The sequence below is a fragment of the Protomyctophum bolini genome (genome assembly GCF_963924005.1).
Source record: "Protomyctophum bolini genome assembly, chromosome: 22".
NCBI lineage: Eukaryota > Metazoa > Chordata > Actinopteri > Myctophiformes > Myctophidae > Protomyctophum > Protomyctophum bolini.
The window spans coordinates 23,269,849-23,293,029 of NC_137883.1; the positions used below are offsets into that span (position 1 = coordinate 23,269,849).

General features: G+C 42.6%; 4 protein-coding genes across 11 annotated transcripts in view; 2 read left to right on the forward strand and 2 right to left on the reverse strand.

The window, feature by feature from the left end:
* Window positions 1-8,438, reverse strand: part of LOC308310199 (KN motif and ankyrin repeat domain-containing protein 1-like) — a 39,475-nt gene extending 31,037 nt beyond the window's left edge. The window contains exons 1-4 of one of the 3 annotated variants that reach the window (XM_080756389.1): window positions 8,316-8,438; window positions 2,929-2,971; window positions 992-1,339; window positions 192-591 (exon numbers count right to left, since the gene is read on the reverse strand). In XM_080756389.1, coding sequence (XP_080612515.1) covers window positions 192-591; window positions 992-1,159 — 568 coding nt within the window. In that variant the 5' untranslated portion in view covers window positions 1,160-1,339; window positions 2,929-2,971; window positions 8,316-8,438. Of the gene's footprint in view, window positions 1-191; window positions 592-991; window positions 1,423-2,085; window positions 2,332-2,928; window positions 2,972-8,315 lie in introns of those variants that run through there. The other 2 variants (XM_080756390.1, XM_080756388.1) reach the window with 2 other exon arrangements.
* LOC308310200 (fructose-1,6-bisphosphatase 1-like) lies at window positions 8,171-14,071 on the forward strand. The gene is made up of 7 exons (XM_080756391.1): window positions 8,171-8,444; window positions 9,936-10,098; window positions 10,519-10,611; window positions 11,164-11,304; window positions 12,302-12,439; window positions 12,902-13,021; window positions 13,423-14,071. The coding sequence occupies exons 1-7, from the start codon at window positions 8,272-8,274 to the stop codon at window positions 13,609-13,611; spliced, it is 1,017 nt and encodes a 338-aa protein (XP_080612517.1). The 5' UTR covers window positions 8,171-8,271; the 3' UTR covers window positions 13,612-14,071.
* A 1,717-nt stretch (window positions 14,072-15,788) lies between these two features.
* LOC308310202 (torsin-1A-like) lies at window positions 15,789-20,721 on the forward strand. The gene is made up of 5 exons (XM_080756398.1): window positions 15,789-15,940; window positions 17,457-17,722; window positions 17,817-17,992; window positions 18,477-18,604; window positions 18,877-20,721. The coding sequence occupies exons 1-5, from the start codon at window positions 15,802-15,804 to the stop codon at window positions 19,116-19,118; spliced, it is 951 nt and encodes a 316-aa protein (XP_080612524.1). The 5' UTR covers window positions 15,789-15,801; the 3' UTR covers window positions 19,119-20,721.
* A 1,463-nt stretch (window positions 20,722-22,184) lies between these two features.
* c9 (complement component 9) overlaps window positions 22,185-23,181 on the reverse strand; it is a 43,455-nt gene continuing 42,458 nt past the window's right edge. For all 6 annotated transcript variants that reach the window (XM_080756323.1, XM_080756319.1, XM_080756322.1 and 3 more), the window contains one exon: window positions 22,185-22,566. In XM_080756323.1, coding sequence (XP_080612449.1) covers window positions 22,406-22,566 — 161 coding nt within the window. In that variant the 3' untranslated portion in view covers window positions 22,185-22,405. The remainder of the gene's footprint in view (window positions 22,567-23,181) is intronic.

Consider the following 23,181-nt stretch of genomic DNA (forward strand, 5'->3'; position numbering starts at 1 on the left):
GTAAATAAATGTACATTAGCGTATTGTGCCGAATATAACACTGATTATAAGACGACTCTGATTATAAGACGACCCCCATTTTTCAAGGCTCATTTGTGGACCATTGAAGACCAAATAGTCAAGTCCCCGATTATAATACGACCCTGTTTTTTTTAGGATATTTTCAGAACAATAGGGTACTTTACACACACCACCACACTGACCCGAGACCGGGGTGGATCGTCCAGAGCTCTGCGGGCTGATCCTCAGGGACCCAGTGCTGCCTCTGCCTCCCAGGGAGGAGGCCATCAGATGCTCGCCTCCGGCTCCGGGAGAAGGCCCACCGTGCTTGTTTCCATTGTTGTTGTGGTTGTAAGCGCCCAGGCCGGTGAACGGAGACAGGGACCCGGTGCAGCCCACTCCTCCGAAGCTGGCCAGCCGCCGGCGCGGACGGGGCTCCGGCTGGGGCCTCTCCTGGTCGCGCAGACGGGGCTCCGGCTGGGGCCTCTCCTGGTCCCGCAGACGAGGCTCCGGCTGGGGCCTCTCCTGGGGCCTCTCCTGGGGCCTCTCCTGCTCCAAGCGCCTTCGCGTCTCCATCAGGGTCTTCTCCACCTGAGGAAGGATATAGGGCTTGTTGTCACCATCATCCCACAACTAATGTTGTCCCAGATTGAGAGGTCTAAATTGGTAAACTTTGTATACATTGCACAGGGTCGATATGACAAATAACTTAAATATACAATGAAATGACTGACAATGACCGGTAGCAATAATCAAAATAAATGTCCAAAACTTACATTTAATACTTAGCTTAAAAAATGTTCAAAGATACCGGTAGTAGAAATAGCCGATCTACAAGCCAGTAGATTGTGTGAGCTGGTAGATGGGATATTTTCTCTATTTTTCAACACAGTCATTTGTAAAGATGAATGGACACGATTCTGACAATTATGCAAAAAAACAATGAAATAATTTCAATCAGGCAATTACGTCATATTTGCCATGAGCCTACCTGAGGATTGTGTCTAGAGGATGTCAGAGATGTCGCCGACAGCGAGGCCTTCAATTCAGACAGTTTGTGAGATGTGGTGAGGCCCTCGCCGCTGCTGGAGGCTGCGGCGATGGAGGAGGAACTATGGGATGGAGGGAGAGGTGGCCGACCTCTGGTTGCAGAAGACATGACCAAGAGTCTGGCCGCAACCGTGTCCTCACTGTTACCCGACGGGAGGGACAGGTCTAAGGACGTCCACTCCCCGGCCGAAGAGCTACCCTGTGCTTGTAGTGCTTTCTGCGTTTTCTCCTCATTGCTGGTCCTTCGCTTGAAGCTTAGTCGCTTAATGGTGGTGTTGTTCTAGGTAATCTAGGATATCGTAAAGCTGTTAAACGTATGAGGCCGTCTGTAGATATTTGATGCACTGTCTTCAATGTAGGTTCCACTGAGATCTGTTATTGAAATAAATGAAATAAATGGTAAATGGTGCATTTATATAGCAAGGCGCTTTACATTGATTGTGCATTACATTCACCATGCAAGGCAACAACCTGCACGTCGGGAGCAATTTGAGGTTCAGTGTCTTGCTCAAGGACACTTCGACACTAACTCTGGGGGAGCCCGGGTTCGAACTGGGAATCCGGTCACTCTAACCCCTGATCCACTGCCGTTAAGAGTGGCGATTAGAGGAATAACTTAAAGTTATAATAGTTGGAAGAAAAACTAAATCCAGTTATTTGCCAGCAGGGGGCAGAAACTGAATGTGAAATAAAGAAAGAGTGCTCTCCATGACAATATGGTGTAAATTGTAAAACAATGATTCATTGATAAAAGAAAAAACATAACAGACATTATATGCACTTTGTATTCTTGCAAGTTACACATTTCAAACTAGATAGCAATCAAATGAAGCTATAAACTATAGCATCTAGAAAATGCAAATGAATAATGTACATCAAGAATCAACTTCTGCTATCTCTCTCTCTCTCTCTAGCAACAGTCTTCAAAATCATCAATTGAAAACTGATATGTTGTGGAGCCCAGTCAGTAAAATGTACTGCAAGTACATTCAGAATTCTGCATTTCATCCCTCGTAGAGCCAGGCTTTAACTTACCTCAGCATAATACAGTATTCCTCTGTGATAATAATGCTCCGTCAAGACAGCTTTACTTCTCAAGTTCTTTAACTAGTCAATATTTGCCTATCCCACCAGAATAGGTAACGAGTCTATATCTTTGCCTATAATTATATCCCACCAGAGGAAGTAACTAGTCTCTTTTTCCCTATATCCCACCAGAGGAGATAACTAGTCTCTCATTGCATACTGTATATCCGACCAGACGACGTAACTAGTCCGTCTTTTTCCTACATCCCACCAGAGAGGGGACAGAATAGATTTGACCAGATGTGTGTGGATACACGGTTTTGAAAAGTTGGTTGAAAGTTCTCCAATAGGAGGAGGAGGCTTCTCTGCACAGACTGGATGACATCTATAATTACTGGAAGTTCTCTCTTTGCATGGCTAACCACACTGTGAAAATCCTCAGTGTTCGTTTAACTCTGGGAGTATACCATTGTTGCATTTGTACACTTTCCCCAGTGTTGCAAATGGATAAATGAACAGTGGGGATTTTACTGTGCATTCTTTGCATTTTCTTGTCATGGCAGTGGAACCAGCCCTGGCCTTCTTACCAGAGACTGAATAAATGAATAAACAATAACCCTGTCTATGCAATAGTTAGTTTCATACTTAGTAGTTGACACTTAATGGAATAACGCATGTATATTGTTTAAGAGACAACACCAGGTTCATTCAAAATAACTTACTAGTTATATAAAAAGATAATTAAATCGCCACTGTGACCACAATAAACAAAGGACTGAATATGCCCCATACCAAATTAAAGAACAACAACATAGTGAATTAAAAAAATAAATATATATATAGTTACCTTACTCAAGATATGGACGTCTTGATCCATGGAGACTCACTTTCAGTCCTTCAAATGGAAACATGGAAATTATAAATAACAGAACAGGAGCATTATTTATGTGATGATGTTTTATCATTTGCTTACCATTATGTCTCCATGTCTACATGCTGATCCTCCCATTTGTCATTCTGAGCGCGTGCGCAGACACACTATCTCACGCACGCACGGTGCACACGCGCACACACACACACACACACGGCTTGATGCCAACAGTCAATACCAGATAACCTTACAGTGCTTACACAAAGGAAATGTAACACCAAGCGAGATGTATCGCACAATTCTGCAAAGGCACATGAAGTAAAACTGTGAGCTTCAGTGTATAACAGTGATTTACAGTACAGTACAGTGTACAGTACAGTGATGCATTGCTGTACAAACTCTTGTAGTGTACAGTAGCTTTGATTTTACTGTAATGCCATCGTGAAAACTATCTCCACTCTATCATTTATTACATTTGTTCACCCATCAAATGGACACCTAAATGTGTTTTCTGGATTGCATGGTACAGTGGTTCTCAAACATTTTCATGTCAATAACCCTGAAATTGATCATTAATGACGTATTTGGCTGTGGACCCTCCTCTGAAATTCTAAGTTGTTGTGGCAGCGACCACCCCACAAAGAGGCCTAGATTTTATGTCAGTACCCCGGCCTAAAAAAATAAAATTTAAAAATGGAATGATTATTTTCAGAAACAATGTTTAGCCATCAGAAACATCAGTTTTTTTCACAAAATAAGAGAGGTTTAGGCCAGATAGTCTGTTTTGCAAACAACAACACAATATTCAGTTAAAATAATGCTATGAATTGATATGGATTGATTTATACCTCTTATTAGATTAGATAAATTCTCTATTCAGCTTGCTTGAGAGAGCAGGAGGGAGAGAGAGAGAGAGAGAGAGAGAGAGAGAGAGAGAGAGAGAGAGAGAGAGAGAGAGAGAGAAGTTGACAGGTAGTCAAAATGACAAGAGGAAAAAAAATCTATTCTTCTCGTTCGAATCTATAAATTGTTCTCCAGTGGCTTAGAGGGGCTGAGCCTGCCCTAAAAGGTCTGCTCCCGTGCTAGAACTGCCCCTGCTGGAGCTCAATCAAACCCCAGGGCAAAAGTTTGCTGACAGCACCGTCCACCCAGCACTGGCCTGATGACCACAGACAATGATGAGAATGTACAGAGAGGAAGTGACCAGATAACAACCTCCATCAGCAAAACAAAGGACTGGCAGCAGGGACGTGCGCGCAGAGAGAGTGTTAGAGAGGCAGGGGCTGAAATCCTGTAAGAGGGCCCTTTTGGACAAAATAATTGCAGATCTACAAGCTCACAACGCGCTTGTAGATCAGCTATTTTCGGGGCGCACTCTTTTATCTAGTACTGGAGATGCAGGCTGTGTAGTGTATATACGACATGGATTTAGAAACAGATTAGTTCAACGTAAAAATGCTTGCGTTCAAGTTCAGGAGACTTTGGGGGGAAATATTTATTCTCCTGAATGCTGCCTTCCGGGTATGGCATGGAAAGGAGTGGCATTTGCATTTCTTTCACCATAGTAAATGCTGCATTCGTGGTCTGGGAAAGGGCAGTTGTTTTACAGACGAGTAAAAGGGCAGGAGGCTTCACTATGCTTGCTGGCTGCTGCCTGACGAACAACAGTACCAGAACCATGATGTAACCACCACTTCAGGTGCAGCTAGCTGCTACACATGAGCCATAAGAACTCAAGACACTGTGCAAAGTAAAACCTTGAAAACTTGAATCTTCTTTTCAATGGGGCCTCTGTTTTAGCCAGTGAAAAATACCACATTTTAGTGCTGTGTGGGTGCCAAGTCTGTTCCAATCCAGACCCAAAGCAAAGCAAGACCTCTTCTCAACACAGCACTGCCATCGGCTGGTCAGCATGTGCCACAACACTTCAACAATAACCTCCAATATTATTATTAAGCCACTTTCAACCTGGTGTTCTTATTTATTGGGGCATTTCATTGTAGGTGTATGTATTTATTTAACATTTTCAATTCATTAAACCATTTTTTAGAGAAAGAAAATAGCTCAAATTGCTTAGTAGTAACTTAAGTACATTACTCGTCCCATCATAACAGAGGTATATAGGACTATATGGCTAAAACCCTAGATTAGGGCCTATACAAACTGTACCTCTACACTAAATATGTTTGCCAAACATAGCCGATAGATCGGCTATTTTCACAGAATGATCACCCCAGGATAGGGATACTAGGGTTCATGTTGTTAAATCCCCAAGTCCAACTCCCCATTGACTGAACACTTTTAGTCCTCCATGTATTTTATTTACTAAAATTGCAAGGAGTCCGTCCTTGTGATAAGCTATAGTGCCGCTATCTATGTCCATGTGCATGATGTTGCCTTTTAAAAGTCTAAGTTACTGAAATCTGCCCACTTCAATAGCTGGCCATCGGCTTTCCCATTCAGCAAGATTATCTACAGCAGATCCTAAATGGGTTTTATTCTTTTCACAAAATTACTTCACATATAGGTAGTCATGCTTCATAGAGACCCTGCAAGCTCAAAGTGCACATTAAGGGTCCCTATTGTGAAACTGCTCTGTCACTGCTGTGGACTTTTACAACCTGAACCTTGTCATGAACACATTTTTGGCCAAATAACTTAAGTTTAATACTATTTATATTTGGTGTTGCACTAAAATATCAAAAATAGCTAATTTTAATTTACGAATCAGCTCACACCTTGAAAGTGGTACATGATTCCTCAATGCATGTGCGTACGTACACACACACACACACACACACACACACACACACACGCACACACACGGCTGATGACGGTCTTGTAAATAAAAGTGTGAGACAAGTACGTTAGGGTAGACTGGGACAAGGGAATTTGACCTTTATCCTCTAACTACGTAAGTAATTGAGGGCCATGCACACAGCATGCACACAGCATGCTTACTCCAATTCAGTAGCAAGTCCAGAGGGTGGCCTGAACTATCCCCTGAAATATGAATTGACACTAAAAGTTCCGAAGAGGATGTTAGATTGTTTGCTCTTTTGAGAGCAGAAGTTGAGAGCAGTTAGTACACAACAACGATTTGCAACGCAACTCGTTGCAACTTGCAACAGACTGAACTGACCTGTTGCAGCCTGGTCGCTTTTGGGGTTCTGTTGCAAAGTGGTGCAAGTTTTTGCAAGTTGTTGCAAGTTGCAACTACCGGTAGGTGTGTTGCAAATCATTGTCGTGGACTGTGCAATATCCTTACTTTAGACGTTGGACATAGGTCTTTCTGCTACAAAGCTCCATTTGATTAGAACAACCTTCCTTCTGTCGCTTCAGGACTACCGCTATGCCCCTATATTCACATCCTGATACAACTTAATTGTTTATGGTTCTAAATTAGCCAATATACCTATTACCAGCACATTGACTATCTGGTTGATCCAATGGAATGCAATCTTAACCACTTAATAACACCCTATAAGGCAGTTTTTTACAAATGCCTTCTCAATCAGTAGATCTCACACTTTCAAAAAAATTCAAATATATAACAATGTACAAGCTCGAACCATAACACAAAGTGAAGCCCTAGCTGTGAGCTTGTATATCTGCTATTTTTGAATAGCCAACGTATACACTCTAAAATGACGCAGATGCTTTCACGGTTTCAATGGATTATTAAAGCCCCTTTTTCAAAAAGAATCAAAAACAGCAAAAGCTTTTAGGTCAGTACCTTTTTGCACATGTTATCTAACTATTTCATATCAAAGTGGCTTCTCAGCTGCTGTCAAAAGGGTAGCCCAACATTTACTCTTGTAGATACATCTACGAGAGTCTAAATAGTGGTGTCCCTGGTTTTTCCCTAATGGGACTGATCAAGGGTAGCTACTGGGACGTAAGTCGGGACTTGATCACCCCGGCTGGGTTACCCAAGTGAGGGCCTGAGGGGTATGATGTTGAGAGACCCGAAACCCTGAGGAGTGGACCTTGGGATACATCACTGAGGATATGTCCTAGGTGCATCCTTGCGATGTTTTTTTAGTTCTGGGCTATCAAAAGGGTATATTCAGCATATTCAGATAAGGTTACCAGTTTGGTAGGAATTTGGTAGGAACCAGTTTGGTAGGAATCTACCAAACCAGTGAATTGGAGAACACAAGAAGAAATTAGCATTCATGCAATTTCCTAAGGCGTGCTCACCGACGTGCTGAAGTGAGCCCAACATTTACTCTCGTAGATACATCTACGAGAGTCTAAATAGTGGTGTCCCTGGTTTTTCCCTAATGGGACTGATTAAGGGTAGCTACTGGGACGTAAGTCGGGACTTGATCACCCCGGCTGGGTTACCCAAGTGAGGGGTATGATGTTGAGAGACCCAAAACCCTGAGGAGTGGACCTTGGGATACATCACTGAGGATATGTCCTAGGTGCATCCTTGCAATGTTTTTTTAGTTCTGGGCTATCAAAAGGGTATATTCAGTATATTCAGATAAGGTTACCAGTTTGGTAGGAATTTGGTAGGAACCAGTTTGGTAGGAATCTACCAAACCAGTGAATTGGAGAACACAAGAAGAAATGAGCATTCATGCAATTTCCTAAGGCGTGCTCACCGACGTGCTGAAGTGAGACCTCAGAGTTTGGTAATGGCAAAACATTTCCCAAACACCTTTTAGTAAAATGCTGCAAAATAAACTATGTGATGTATTGTCACGTTCACTGTAATAAGGTAATCTTTCCAAGACGTATCACGACTGTTTGCAGTCAGTCATGTAACTGTTTTAGGCAGAGTTAACTTTAGCCAGTAGCCACGGTCTCATGGATCACAAGACGGTCTTCATCACATCAGTCATGCTTCCATTCTCAATCTAACAAAGCACTCTCTCAATCCACAAGTCACATACAACAACAAAAAGGGTGGTGAACGTGGTGTTTACTTTGGACCACATAACAACAAAAGAACCATACTTAATAATCAAGTGCTAACTGCTAAGCAAAACAAAGTGTTCCTTATCTTTGCACTTTGGTCTCTCAAACCTGCCTACTAGTGCCTAGAAGCCAGGCTGGGATCAATCTATGAGGGGGGAGAGAAACCAGAGAGCTGTGATTGGTGGAAATTTCATCACACCCCTGTCTGTCTCTCTCTTCCTCCACCCCTCCACCCGCAGCTCTAGTCTACACACTGAGACTGAGCCCTCTTTTTAAAGTTTTGGACCTAGACTTCCCTGTGTCACTTGAAGCAGAAACAGGCTCAGGTCCAGTCAGTCAGTCAGTCCGTCAGTCAGTCAGCCAGCCCACTCCACAGACACACACACACTGACATCATGTCCGATCAGGGTGTTTTTGACACCAACGTGGTGACCCTCACCAGGTTCGTTTTGGAGGAGGGCAGGAAGGCACCGGGGGCAACGGGAGAGCTGACCACCCTGCTCAACTCCATCTGCACTGCTGTGAAAGCCATCTCCAGCGCGGTCAGGAAGGCTGGCATCGCTAACCTGTGAGTAGTAGGTAGACTACAGATGAAGACTGATCAGAGACATATAGTATTTTTGATCGATTATATCAACATACATCTATGATAGTCTTGATCCAATAATAGAGTTAGAGTATGAACTTACTGTGGCAGAGTAGCTTATAAATCGGGGATAGTTTCGTGCGCGCCGTACCGTCGTACGGCGACGTATACAATACAATCCGGCTTTTACTACCGTGAGGAGGACGTATGCATTCATTGGGAAATTAAGTTTCGTTTGCTTTCATTATTTTAACCTAGGCCTATATGTGGTGTCGGTATTTAAATGGCTGCATGCATTAGTGGCAATTAACTGTCAAGGCTACATTTTTGTATACAACATTAAATTGTCGGGCAACAGAAGTATAGACTCAGAAGTTGTGTTGTGATCTGTTCTAGTGTTCTTTTCGGCAAACGGCACCGTCGTACGATTATGCTTACGACATACATATCAAGCTAAGAATTAAAACACTTTTGATACTGCAAGTCAGTGCGTGAATGGTTTTTAGAGGAAAATGTGTGTTTTGTTTGTAAAGTTCAGTTTTGTCTGTGGTTTTTTGCGTTATAGCTGCTGCTAAGTTAAAGTCTTGTTGTTTTTCTTTTATAGTTTACTTACTATGAGCTTGAACATGTTAGTAGTAGAGTTTTAACTTGGAGGATTGTCCAAAGGTGAACTAGCATGCGTAGCGTTGCGTTCAAACTGCAATGCAATCATCCATGAGGAAACGGAACATGCTGTCTGCTAGTGTTTCCACTGAGAACACGCCCCCCAATTCTCTCCACTCACTGTACACGTGCACAAACACATAATATTACACATTCAATTCATAAAAGCAAATGGAATTGAATTTAAGGACCCAAATACTATTAGTATTTGATCATCATTTAGGGCATTGTCACTGGTTCTCAACGGGGGTCCGGGGACCCCCATGGGGTCATTAGGGTGTTCCAGGAGGTCCCCCAACAAAAAGTTAGTAGCCTATATATCATATCATCACAATCAGTTGAACCACTTTAACCCTTTTTAATACATTGGCTATTTTAAATCTGATCTGCAAGCGCACTGATCGGCTATGTTCCAAAAGTGTAGAAAGATTTTGTGCATCCCCGGCACCAAATATTTCCAGATGGTCCATGGTCAAATAGCTATTCATTTGGGGTGTCGCATTTGTTCTCAAAGTGGCGTCCAGCGACCCCCAGGGGTCCTTGGGGTGGTTCCAGGGGGTCCCCAGACAGTAAAATGTGTTCAGCATTCACAATATCGAACATTTAGATTTTTAACACAAATCTTATCTTCTGGAAGTCCCTGGCACAAAACCTTCTCAGATGGGCTCCTACTGCGAAATCATAGACATAAAATGTGGGGGTCCTTATTGCCACTGAAAAGCTTGATAACTATAGCTTTAACATGAAAACGTTCGAGAACCACTGGTCTAATTGTGAACTCTTCTTTGTCCTCTCCTCTGTGGTGGTCAGATATGGCATCGCAGGCAGTACCAACGTGACGGGTGACCAGGTGAAGAAGCTGGACGTTCTGTCCAATGACCTGGTCATCAACATGATCAAGTCCTCCTTCACCTCCTGTGTGCTGGTGTCTGAGGAGGACGAGCACGCCATTATAGTGGAACCGGATCAACGGGTATGTCTAGTAGTGCTAAGCCATGTTCACAGTTTCACACAAGGAAACAAATTGTTTACCGGCATATTTGCCCTTCCAGATTAGGTGCACCATGTGCGCGTGTGACGTGCTCATGTTACTATACTTGTTGTACTTGAGGGTCAAAATGTAGAATTTGAGAAGTAGAGATTATGGGGACATATTTTGTGGTCGTCCTCATTCATACATAGTTGCGTGTGATATGATAGTTGTTCAGTATTCATGTTGCTACATTGGTTTACTTCCTTAACACAGTAACAGTTGCGTATACTCATGTTGTTCAGTATCATGTTGCTTCAGTGCTTTTCTTCCTCAACACAGTGACAGTGGTATTCTTCTTCATAACTTAGGTATTTACTTCCTCAACACAGTAACAGTGGTATTCTTCTTCGTAACTTCCAGGGCAAATACATTGTGTGTTTCGATCCCCTGGATGGCTCGTCAAACATCGACTGTCTCGTGTCAATCGGAACAATCTTCGCAATCTACAAAAAGGTTCGTATTAAAGCTACTAGTGTTTGAAAGCTTGTGATAGTGCATGTGTAGCCTTACACAGAATCAGGGTTTGAGTCCGGGGCTCCCACTCGCCAGACCAACGCGCACAATCACCTTTGAAGCGCGTCCTCATGCTTCTCACTTCACAACACCGCACACAATGTCACTCACGCGAGGATATCACGATCCACGTCCTGCCGACTACGCCAGATTGTAGCATTACACAGAATTGGGGATTGAACCAGGGGCTCCCACTCGCCAGACCAACGCGCAACCTACCGTGCCAATAGGGCTGAGCCCGATTGGCAGGGCTGTTGCGGGCTGGGTCTTGGCTGGGGGCTACACATGAATACAACATTTTAAGATTTAGTCTCTCAAGTATGATTGTACGCTGTGAACATTTTAACAGTATGGGGAGCCCATGGCCAAATGCATATTAATTTGGGGGTCCTTGACATGAAAAGAGTTTGAGAACCAACAGTCTAAGAAGGCACAGTATACATACATTCAGTCAGAGCCATCTGAGTAGTTCTCCTCTGTGTTTCTCCACAGACAACAGATGATGAACCGTGTGAGAAGGATGCTCTTCAGTCCGGCAGGAACCTCGTAGCTGCCGGCTACGCCTTGTACGGCAGCGCCACCATGATGGTGATCTCCACTGGCCAAGGAGTCAACTGCTTCATGCTGGATCCAGTGAGTCACAGCGTTGTGTTTAATGACGGTGTCTGTCTGATATGAGGACGGATGCAAAAGTGCGTATTGACTTTGAGCTATAGAACGGCATTAATAAAGGAAAGGCTGTTGAGCGATCTGGATAAGTGCCAAATGCTCTTCCCCAGATCCTTAACCCACACCAAACCCATGCACACATTTAAACATACTGGGGGATTTTTTTAGGCACTTTAAGTCATTACACCAAAAGTGTCTTAGCTGAACTAACTTGTTGAACTCAACATTAGTTAAACAACACCAGACCTATGCCAAATCTTAACCATAACACAGACTACTAACATGAACCAGTTGCAAGCTACTGTATAAACCCACTAATCCCATTATGCATGGCTTGTGGTGGACATTATTTGTCAAAATTCCATTTTCACCACAGACATACAACATTAGAGGACAATAATATCACCAGAACTCCATAAAGAGCTAGCCCTGAATGAACCATAACAGGTCTGTAACTCTGAGAGTGTTCAAATGGACAGTGTTGTGAGTGACTTAGTGTTCAAATGGAGTGTTCATTTGTACACTCTCAGAGTTAAGGGGGTCCTCGCAAATACAACATTTGAGAACCACTAGTACTAGTTGGACTCCAAATATGCTATAGTATCGTAGTAATTGTCTTAGTGACTTATTCTGAAGAAAATCTGGAGACTTTGACATTCAGTAATTGGGTCTTATGATCAAAATAAGAACATTAAAATGGTGTGTAAAAAAGATAATCTAAAATTTGCCACTGATACATGCCCGGTTACGGACATATTGATGTCTATTGTCTAGTATAAACAAAAACAACTATGATTGCCCTGGACCAATCAAATTATATGCTTATATGCAATCTAATTTATTGTAATCTAACATAAATGTCTAGAATGTTGTTTTGCTAATCTACTTTATATCCTCTATTAGTTGTCTTGGTGGTGACAGAGCCATGTGGTTCTCTCCTGTGTGTCTGTGTGTTCTTCAGGCCATTGGAGAGTTCATCCTGGTGGATCGAGATGTTAAGATAAAGAAGAAGGGAAAGATCTACAGTCTGAACGAGGGATACGCACAGCACTTCTACCCAGATGTAACAGAGTACCTGCAGAAGAAGAAATTCCCACAGGTGACAGTGACTTGAATTAATTGAAATCTAGAACTTAAACTAAATGCTGTACCCTGCTGTATACAGTCAGAAGGAATTATTTAATTAAGTTAAGCACTATATACTTAGTCGAACAAGGTCTACCAGGGCTCTATAATTTCCCTGTATACCGAATATTTTTAGCTGAAAATTCAAGCTCTCACTACAGCTCATAATTGTAGTGAGCTTGTGCATGTGAGCTTGTGAGCTTGTGAGCTTGTGCATATTTATTTTCTTTGGAAAATCTGTGCATATCTTCGAAAATCAAATCTTTGCTTCTGGGGTTCCCTGGAACAGAATATTTTGAGATGTTGGACTGTGGCCAAAATATATTTTCAGAAAACGAAATCTAGATTTTTGTTAAGAGTCCATAATGTGTGAATATTATTAATTCGTCACAGTGGCTTATAAAGTTATCTTGACATTGTTGTATGTTCTTTGCAGGATGGCAGTGCTCCGTACGGTAGCAGGTATATTGGGTCCATGGTGGCTGATGTTCACCGTACTTTAGTGTATGGAGGAATCTTCCTGTATCCCGCCAACGAGAAGAGTCCTAAGGGCAAGGTAAAGTACAACAACCTACATATCATCACTGTCAGGCAGAAACCTTACAGTATATCTCCATATTTAATCTTCTTTTATTTTTTCCATAAATTAATGCCCTATTTTGTACTTTTTGTACAAAAGTAGGGAAAATAGCCAATCTGCAGATCGGCTATGTTTGACTTCTGAAAATGTTCACCTATCAAACAATATTGTGTCTAACAAATAACTACATTGGATTATTTTTCTTCCATTTCCCGGAAAAGTAAAGGTTTTGGACACAAGGTTTCCACCTGACAGCGATGGTTTTAAAACAAATGAATGGCAACAACAATCTGTGTCTAGTATATCCACTATGCAACTATTCTAGCATTGACGAAGTGTTGACTGCTTTCTCTCTGCTTTTCTTTGCGCGTGTCCAGCTAAGGCTGCTGTACGAGTGCAACCCCATGTCCTACATCATCGAGCAGGCCGGAGGCATGGCCACAACGGGCGCCATGAACGTTCTGGACGTAGAGCCCAGCGGCATTCACCAGCGGGTCCCCGTGGTCATGGGTTCCCCCGACGACGTGCAGGAGTACATCAGCATCTTCAAGAAGCACAACCCTTGAAGCGTTCACGGTCCTGGTCCTCCTCCGTTGATGGCCGCCGTCGCCACACAGCCGTTCAGGCATCTTAAGAAAACGCAAACACGCGACTGAGAGATAATGATTAAATTTTCAGTGATCTTGGTTTCAGTTGGTGCTATCTGAACGGGTCAACGAACAACTTAGTGGTTGATGTAAAACACGCGCCTTGGACAGGATGAGCGCTCACTCGGGCTCAGACGGGGTCACTCAGACACTTTTTATCGAATTCATAACGGCACTGATCAAGAACGGCAAACTGGAATGAAATGAATGGGTCTGAAAGCCTGATTTATACTAGCTGCTCGCCGCAATGTCTCACACCGAAAATCAGGCAACTAAGTGTAAATCAGGCAATAAATGCTAACCTCAACCATGCAGCACTATGTGTCAATGCAAGGTGGCTGTTGCTGTGTCTTTGATGATTTTTAAATAAATTAAAACATAAAAACTGCATCTTCTGTGTGTGTGTTGTGTGGGGGCACTGTGCACTGTCACGCGAAGCTTGCCCAATCCAGATTTTCTTTTTGTGGATTTTCTTTTTGTTACGTTTTGTGACGTCCAGCCACACGCCCATTTTAATATATACGGCATACATGGGCAACTGTACGGAACTGAACGGCGGCCCTTCACTTAATGTGGCCATCAGGTTAATGTCAAAATACTGATAAAATATTGGTTTCAGCTGTTACAATTCCACAACATGCAAACATGACCCGCTTTACTTACTTCAGTCTAAATTAGTAACACATCTCAACACAAGTATAATTAAAGGCATTTGAAATTACATAAAAATGTAAATTTTTAGGATTCCAATTCAAAAATAGCAAAAATGTCAAGATTTCGATTCGACTATAGCAAAAATAGCAGATCTTACAAGCTCAAAACACGTCGCAGCTTGTAGATCTGCTATTTTTGCTACGACAGCAATGTCATCGTCAAAGTTACCCACCCCTGATATACAGTAAGATGTCTTTTGGTAGTGAAGCAAAAATACTTTCAATGTTGGTTTAGTGAAAGACTAAGAACTGATGGCTGATGGCCTGGTATTTGCAAAGGGTTGCACACACCAATATTCTTTTTTATTAACATTCCTCAGTGACACTGTGACCCTTTATTACATATTACAATGTTGTTTTAAGCGGGTAACGCACCATATAAGTCAGAGCGTGTTGGTTACAAGATAAGTTACCTGATGGCCTAGGTATTTGCCCCATCTGTGACATCTGTTTTTAACCTGTACGGCGACCTTGAGTGCCCTGAAAGGCGCCTTATAAATAAAATGTATTATTATTATTAATATTATTACCCACCCTCATCCACAGTAGCTCCAATCACAAAAGTAACTTATGTGCTCATTGATTATATTGATCAGTCTGCAACTTCAATGTGTTCTTGGAGACAAATTATAGTGAATCCCATAGTGAATGTTCCTCCAAATGTGACACTTAAGTAGATCTGTAGATGGGCAGAGTCGTTTTAACAAAACATAAACCTGGTATTGTAACAGACCAATGACTGCATGTATAATTTCTCTAATATCGGCCCATGTTTGTAGCTATACCGATACCTGGAAGAGCATGTTACATGTTGGCTACCAGGCCATATTCTGATTTCTGAAATACAGGGGGGGGAGGTGAGACAGGGAGCCATGGCTTAAACAGCGCATTCTACTGTACTATTGATGTATAGTAAACCACGGTCTCACACTGCCACCTAGTGTCAAAATCGCTATTCCAAATGAACTGTTTTGAAGTTATAAAAGTCTCTCAAAATAGCTTAATAGCAAGCCTTGGCCATTCTCTAACAATTTGGCATTTAGACGTTCTAGTTTCAGTGGAAGTATAGTGGTGACCATAGGGTGGTGACGCGAGTCACGCGAGGGCAATAATGTGTTAACCTTTGCTTTCGTTTCTACGGAAATGAAAGCTATAAGTCAGTATCAAGATTCATCCACTGAAGGAAAGACAGCAAAGACAGTTCCTGCCTAGTGGATCGCAGATCAAAAGATAATAATTGAAACGGTTTGAGTTTTGCGACGCACGACCGGTTATTTAATATAATAAAAAGTTATTTGCACTTACCGTACATCATTGTGAAATGAAGCCTCGCAGCATGCAGCCAGCTTTTAGTTCACTGCTAGTGGTGTTGGTTTTACTGACCAGCTACTCCAACATGACCGCGGCGTTCGAGCCGATCAGCACCACTGCCATCACGCTCGGCGTGACGGCCGGTGGCGCCTGGGTCAGTTCCAAAATATTCTGTTTTATGAAGGAATGCTGCACGCCGCAGTGGATCTCGTTCAACAGATCAGGTAACGGTCGTTCATCATAACAAGTTAACACCCACCACCACACCAGCGTTTAAGTTGTTGAATAACGTATTTAACGGTTCCGGGGCCGAGATAACGGGCCGCGGCGTTCTCGCATTAATATATGGTTATACACGGTTGTTGTGTTGCACTTTACTAACATCATCAGTCAGCCAAGCCAACAGCCATGATAGATGCTAACGGTGCTAACCACGGTGCTAACAACAATAACAGTAGCTAACCTTATTGAGCACAACGTTGACGTCGCATCCGGGGTACATGAACATAGTACCATTGCCAGTGCGTGACTGCCCTCTGTTGGACTGGCTCCAAGGTGGCAGTAGTGTAACTAACTTCACTACTGCCAACTTGGAGCCAAAATAACCTGAGAAATATCCCCTTAAAAACTAATCTTGCAGGAAAAGAGACAATGAGAGAGCTTTACAACAGAAAGCCAACTATTAGGGGACTAACTAATAGGGCATTTGAACTCTGATGCCTGCCAGTCACTATGTGGCATCTCGGTCTCGGTTTGTGAGACGCCTGAAAAGTATTGGAAATGAGGGACTGTCCCACACAAAAGGGCACATCTATAGTCGCCCTACCCGGGGTGCAGCGCACTAGATGTTCGAACGACAACACACCGATTTCTCTGAATAAACGGATGACAAGAGGGCACACCAAGTGAGAATTTCCGAACGCACCCACACGTAACTACCGTATATAGCTGCTAGAACGTGCTGAATTATGTAAATAATCATTCCTGGTCTAGAACTTTGGTAGCTGGCAATAACAGCAGGTGGTGGCGATTTTGGAAAATGGCTGCCATGGTTACCAATACCAACCACAGGTAAATGGTGCATTTATAATAGCGCCTTTATCCAAGGCGCTTTACAGAGATTGTGCATTACATTCACCCATTCATGCACACATTCATAAACCGATGGCGGCGGAAACCATGCAAGGCACCAACCAGCACATCAGGAGCAATTAGGGGTTCAGTGTCTTGCTCAAGGACACTTCGACACTAACTCTGGGGGAGCCCGGGTTCGAACTGGCAACCTTGTGGTTCCCATCCAGCCACTCTACCCCTGAGCCGCCACAGCACACATCTTCAATGGCCCTATAGATGAATCCACAGAGGGGTGCCCTGGGCACAGCCATTACTGAGGTGTACCATATTCTCCATGGAGCAGTGCACTGTAGGCCAGGTGTAGCTAATCGGCTTAATGGTAACGGGTGGCGGGTGCAGTACTTAGTTTAGACAGTACTTGGTTTAGACTAGTCATTTGGTTAGACCAGTAATTAGTCCTACAACTACAACCTATCTCAAACCCTCACCTCCCACGGGGCAGCACACCTAAACCTAACCGTAACCCATGTCTAACCAATAATGTCTAAACTAAGTATGCACCCCAATGGTAACACCGTAGTAATGGATGCACCCCTCTGTGGATTCAGAGGGGTGCTACACAAAACTGATACATATATTTTGTCATCTTTTTGCATTCATCATTAGGTCTGGAGGCTGACCTGGAGCGCAAGCTGTTTGGGCAGCATATAGCATCGCGTGTCATCGTGAAAGCTGTGTCTGGATTCATGAACGACGAGAAGCGCAAGAAGCCCCTGGTCCTCTCTCTCCACGGTTTAACTGGGACAGGGAAGACCTACGTCAGCCAACTCATAGCGGAGAACATCTACAGAGAGGGCATGGACAGCAAGTTCGTCAATTATTTCAACGCTGCACATCACTTCCCACATGCAAATGAAATTGACAGCTACAAGGTATTGTAACATCTACTGTAGCTCTAGAATCAAGTGATCAGTTGTCCATTTGACTACACAGATACTGTATTTGTCTGTTGTTGTTTATGCCCAGGCTGAGCTACGGCGGAGGATCAAAGGGAGTGTCACCGACTGTCCGATCTCCATGTTCATCTTTGATGAGATGGACAAGATGCATCCCAGCCTGATTGACAGCATTACGTCCTTCTTAGACTACTATGATAAGCTGGATGGAGTCTCCTATCGGAAAGCTATATTTATCTTCCTCAGGTGAAGACAAAACTCATTAGTGTCTTAGATAACCATAATAATTTCTGGGAAGTGTTGATCAAACAGAATCAATATTCGGTTGTCTACTCTATTTCTCACTTGGAAATGTTTTCAAAAACATTCTTGAGAGCAAAGCTTAGCTGTAAATTATTACAATGTGCGTTTGTTCACATGGCTTCCATGTTGGATACAGAACAGGTGCTCTGAGCCTTTGATTAGACAGTGTTCCTTTATTGAGTTCAGTGCTTGACCTATCGGACAATCAAGCATTCAACCAAAGATATTTATCTCCCCTGCTCTTAGATGGTTATGGTAGATCATAAAATCACACTTCTATTTACATTTTATAAATGAAATGTTCTCAAATTATTAATGTTCTCAATCTATGTGTGAGTTATCTGATGCCACCTAAGTAAACTGAGTCAATCTGCTAATGTCTCTCAGGCTCTGTCTAATATATGTTTGGATATTATGTTTGTAATAGTAATGCTGGAGGAAACACCATCGTAGAGAAAACTCTGGATTTCTGGACTGCAGGACGAGACAGAGAGGAAATTCAACTGAAAGACCTGGAAATGACTATTTCTCAGGCTGTGTTCAACAGCAAGCAAAGTGAGTACACTACACATTCACAGCTTACTTACATGCCTATCTATTGATTTGATTAACCACATGAAATCTAGCGTCCCTATTCTTGGCATATTTGGAGAAAATGGCATATCTATTCTCAATTTGCATCTTTGGTATCGATTGGGGAAAAAAGGAGAGGAGTAGAGGACCAAGTATAGACCCCTGGGGGACACTGGTCCACACATTATTATAGGGGCTAAATAAAAAACAAATTCTGACATTCTTTTCCTCCCCCCCACAAACTCGTGGTTTAGGTGCGTATACCAGCTTGATAGACAAGAACCTGGTGGACTTCTTCATACCGTTTCTCCCTCTGGAATACAAACATGTCGTACTGTGTGCTATGGCCGAGATGGCTGCCAAGGGCCTGACGCCGAAACAAGACGTGGCTGAAAAGGTGGCCAAAGAAGACCTCATCTACTTCCCTGCGTCACAGAAAATCTTCTCCGTCAAAGGTTGCAAGACGATACAGAGCAAGCTAGACTATTATCTGTAGAGTTCACCGTATTATCCCCGCCAAGGCCGAAAAGCAGAAGGAGAGGGATTACGTTTTCACTTCCGTGAGTCTGCTTAAGTGCAGTAACTAACGTTTTGGGACACACTGACTTATTTGTGTATCCCAAAGGTCAAATTAGCCAAAATTAGCAATTTTGGAGGATAAGCGATTACCTCAAGAACAGTGTCTGACAAGTTGAAACACTTTTAAACCCATTTATCAGCTAATTTCTTTTTAGTAGTTTACTGCACTTTGGCTTTGTAGGGCTAACATGTGATTAAGATGCATCTGTCAAATTACTTATCCGAATGGCTACGATTAGCCTCCAAAATGTTTGTTGCCGGAGGTTTTTGATTTCTTGGCATAAATCAGTGCTATTGAACACCCTTTACGTCTGTGTGTTGTTTAGAAAATATTGAACCAATAGAAAGGAGTAAAACGTGCTTTGGACAAAACCTTTTAACTCCATTGGACCCTCAAAATGTCTGCTAAAGCAACTAACTCCACCACTCCTCATGAAAGTAATTGACAATATATAAAGTTACAACAACAACTTTGATGAGGCTGTATTGCTTTTTTCATTTTTTTTTATATCTCTGACAACAGAGATATGTTTTTTGATGATGAAGTAACATTTTTGTCTCCACCAGCCGAAGGCATGGGGAGAGTATGTTTTGCACTCCGTCCGTGTGTGTATCCGTCCGTCCATGTGTGTGTCAGTCCGTCTGTACAGCTAATCTCCAGCACCGCTGGGGGCGATGCCTATTATAGTGCCACGATGAGGCAAAACTAATTTCTTTATATTACTCATGCACATTATATCCATACATCACGCAAATTGGTATACACCATCTCTTGATTAATTCATTCATTCATTCATTTATTTATTTAACAGGGACAAAGCTCATTAATCAACATGTTTTCAACATTCGCACTCACACATCAGTCTCGCACATCAGTCTCGCACTATAACATATCACTATCGCACTATCGCACATCAGTCTCGCACTATCGCACATCAGTCTCGCACTATCGCACGTCAGTCTCGCACTATCGCACATCAGTCTCGATGTACGCACTTCAGTCTCGCACTATCGCACATCAGTCTGGCACTATCGCACATCAGTCGCGCACATTCGCTCTCGCACATCAGTCTCGCACTATCGCACTCGCACATCAGTCTCGCACATCACTATGTGCGAGACTAGACTAATGTACTGATGTTTTTACTATGGTGGTCGATCCGGGGGTTCCATTTTTTTAATATAGCCTACTATTTGCATGACCCTATAAAGATCATAAAAATCCTTGAATGATTTTAATACTATTGCAATTTATTTTGGGTCAAATCTTAGATTCACTGGTAATGATCATTCATTGAAATGCTGTGGTCAATTAATTGATATTTTATTGTTTTTTGTTATTCATGTCCTCACTGTATTGCATTACTGCTTGTTTTTTAATGTCGTTGCCTTGCTTTTCTTTTATTCTCCATTGCTCTGTAAAGCACTTTGAGCTGCATTTCATGTCATGAAAGGTGCTATACATTTATTATTATTATAGTCATGTGATCAACACGGACCTGTCCGCTTCCCCATATTCTACCCCCATTGGCTAAGAGTAGGATTGGTCCGATGCTATACATTTTCAGTGCGTGACACTGTATAAGTGAAGCTTTAATTGGGTATATTTAGTTATTTATGTGATTGTCACATGTTTCAGCAGGTCACCAATTTCACCGTTAAAGGACCACTTCACTTTTCTTCCTATAATTGGTCCCAACTAATGTTCATGATAAAATACCACCATTTTATCCTACTCAGTCTGTGTCTCATAGAAAGGCTGTGGGGAGTTCAGAAAGCCGTCCACCAGTGACATCATCGATGGTGAATCCAAGCTAATAGAAATGGCAGGCTTTCTTTTCCTGAAAAGTTGCAATGCAAAAGTTGAAGCCATCGTTTTCACGAAAATAAAAATCTAAATATATTTGAAAACAAATCGTTTTAAAAATAAATCTGCCTAATGATGTCACTGGTGGATGGGTGTCCGAACTGCCCAAAGCCCTCCTATGAGACACAGACTGAGTAGGGGAAAAAAATGGTGGTGTTTTATCATGAACATTAGTGAGGACCAATTATATGAAGAGATGTTGAAATGTGGTGAAGTGGTCCTTTAACACCACCATGCTGGAGTGAGCGAGTGGCCGAGATTTTGGGGTATTGGAATGTGGCTTTAGACAATCATGACCGGGGTCGGGGCACGAACCAGAGTCCTTCCTTTCTCCAGATGGCCAGTCTCTATACCCGCTCGTCTACGGCAGGCCCAGCTGCGTAAAAGAGGCCGTGCACCACTGGTTTAACGCGCCGTAGCAATTCTCTCTCTCTAAAAAACATCAATGACTTTTACTGACCCGAAAAACTGGGGAGGTGACAACTCCAGCTGTGTTCACCACCACCATTCAAATAAATAGGGGGTTCCTTTCACATCATTCGGGGGTTTTAACACATCTCCACCGTCCTCTCCGGAGAGAGCTATATAGGTTTCTGTGAGATCCAGCGACAACCCCTCAATATACGGTATTAATACAATAAAAAAAGAATAGGAATGCCATTTTGAATTTGAAAGTGGTTAACAAGCAGACTCTACAAAATGCCTTCTAAACCAGTAGTTCTCAAAAGTTTTCACGCCCAAGACTCCAAGAATTATAGGCTAAATTAAACATTTAAAATAAAATAAAAATAAATTATTCAACCATTAATTCAACACTTGAATAAACAGTTTTCAAAAATGGCAAATCCTACGTTTTTTTTAAAAACGTAATGTTGCTATATATACCTACACCAGTGTGTGTGTGTGAGATGTGTCCAGCCTCCCTCCTATCATCTGTGTGTGTGTGTGTGTCCGTGATGTGTCCAGCCTCCCTCCTATCATCTGCTTCTCATTTTCTCTATTCCCACGCTGGAATGTGACCCGCTGCGCTTTTTAAGACACGCCTCTAGTCTATTAAATACATACTCTTTTCACTACAGGCCAAAGTGTTCAGATGCACAGAGCTGTGTATTTTTTTATTAATATCTTCATTAGAAGTTAGGCACAAAATCAATGTAATTCTAAGGGTGTAAGAGGAGTTTTTCTACAACCAGCAATGTCCGTGTACCTGTGTACCTGTGTATGTACCTTTGTACCTGTGTAAATGAGTACGAGTATGTGACTTATTAATACCAGTAGGGGTCGACAGAAACAGAGAGAGGGGTAGTGCTCACACGTGTGTGATTTTTTTCATCTGTTCAGCAGTAGTCGTCACTGGTCTCGTCTCCCCTGCAGGTGGCGCCAGTGAGTCCCTCTGTATTACAGGAGCGCGTGCGGCTGCGGTGCGTGTGGCTGCTGCATCCCGTCCAACTGGACCAACACGCCCAGTTTCCTACCTGAGCCACGGTCCCCGTCGCGACTGCAAAGGGTTAATAAATAAATACATGAACAATGACTGATACAGTATCAATAATATGCTCACATACTTTACAACCCATCTTCATATAACTGCTCCTCACTAATATTCATCATGAGAAAATTGGCACCAATTAGTTCTACTCGGGGCTGTGTCTCTCATTGGAGGTCTGTGGGCAGTTCAGAAACCCGTCTTCCAGTGAGCATCGTCGATGGGGAATACAAGCTAATGAAAACGGCAGGCTTTCTATTCCTGAAAAGTTACAATGCAATAATGGAAGCCATCGTTCTCTCAAAAAAAAAAATCACACCCGTGTGAACTGAGTAGTCTCTCTCATTAGCAGAGCAACAGTGCAGCACTCTCTCTCTGTTTCTGGCACAACAGCGCCCCTACTGGTACTCATAGTCATACTGGTGCTCATTAACGTCACACGGACACATAGGTGAACACATATAGGTGAACACGGACATTGCTGTTCCTCAAAAATATATCACTGGAAGACGATTTCTGAACTGCCCACTAGCCTTCCTATGAGAGACAGACAGGGAAGATTATTTCCCCCTATTTTATCATTAGTGAGGACCAATATGAATATAGGATGAAAAGTGGTGAAGTGGT

Bases quoted from the DNA above. Each gene is read 5' to 3' on its own strand.
- LOC308310200 (XM_080756391.1), top strand. From the start codon at position 8,272: ATGTCCGATCAGGGTGTTTTTGACACCAACGTGGTGACCCTCACCAGG. The intron at 8,445-9,935 runs GTGAGTAGTAGG...TGTGGTGGTCAG, and splicing joins AAGGCTGGCATCGCTAACCT to ATATGGCATCGCAGGCAGTA. The intron at 10,099-10,518 runs GTATGTCTAGTA...CGTAACTTCCAG, and splicing joins TAGTGGAACCGGATCAACGG to GGCAAATACATTGTGTGTTT.
- LOC308310202 (XM_080756398.1), top strand. From the start codon at position 15,802: ATGACCGCGGCGTTCGAGCCGATCAGCACCACTGCCATCACGCTCGGC. The intron at 17,723-17,816 runs GTATTGTAACAT...GTTTATGCCCAG, and splicing joins ATGAAATTGACAGCTACAAG to GCTGAGCTACGGCGGAGGAT. The intron at 17,993-18,476 runs GTGAAGACAAAA...TGTTTGTAATAG, and splicing joins GCTATATTTATCTTCCTCAG to TAATGCTGGAGGAAACACCA.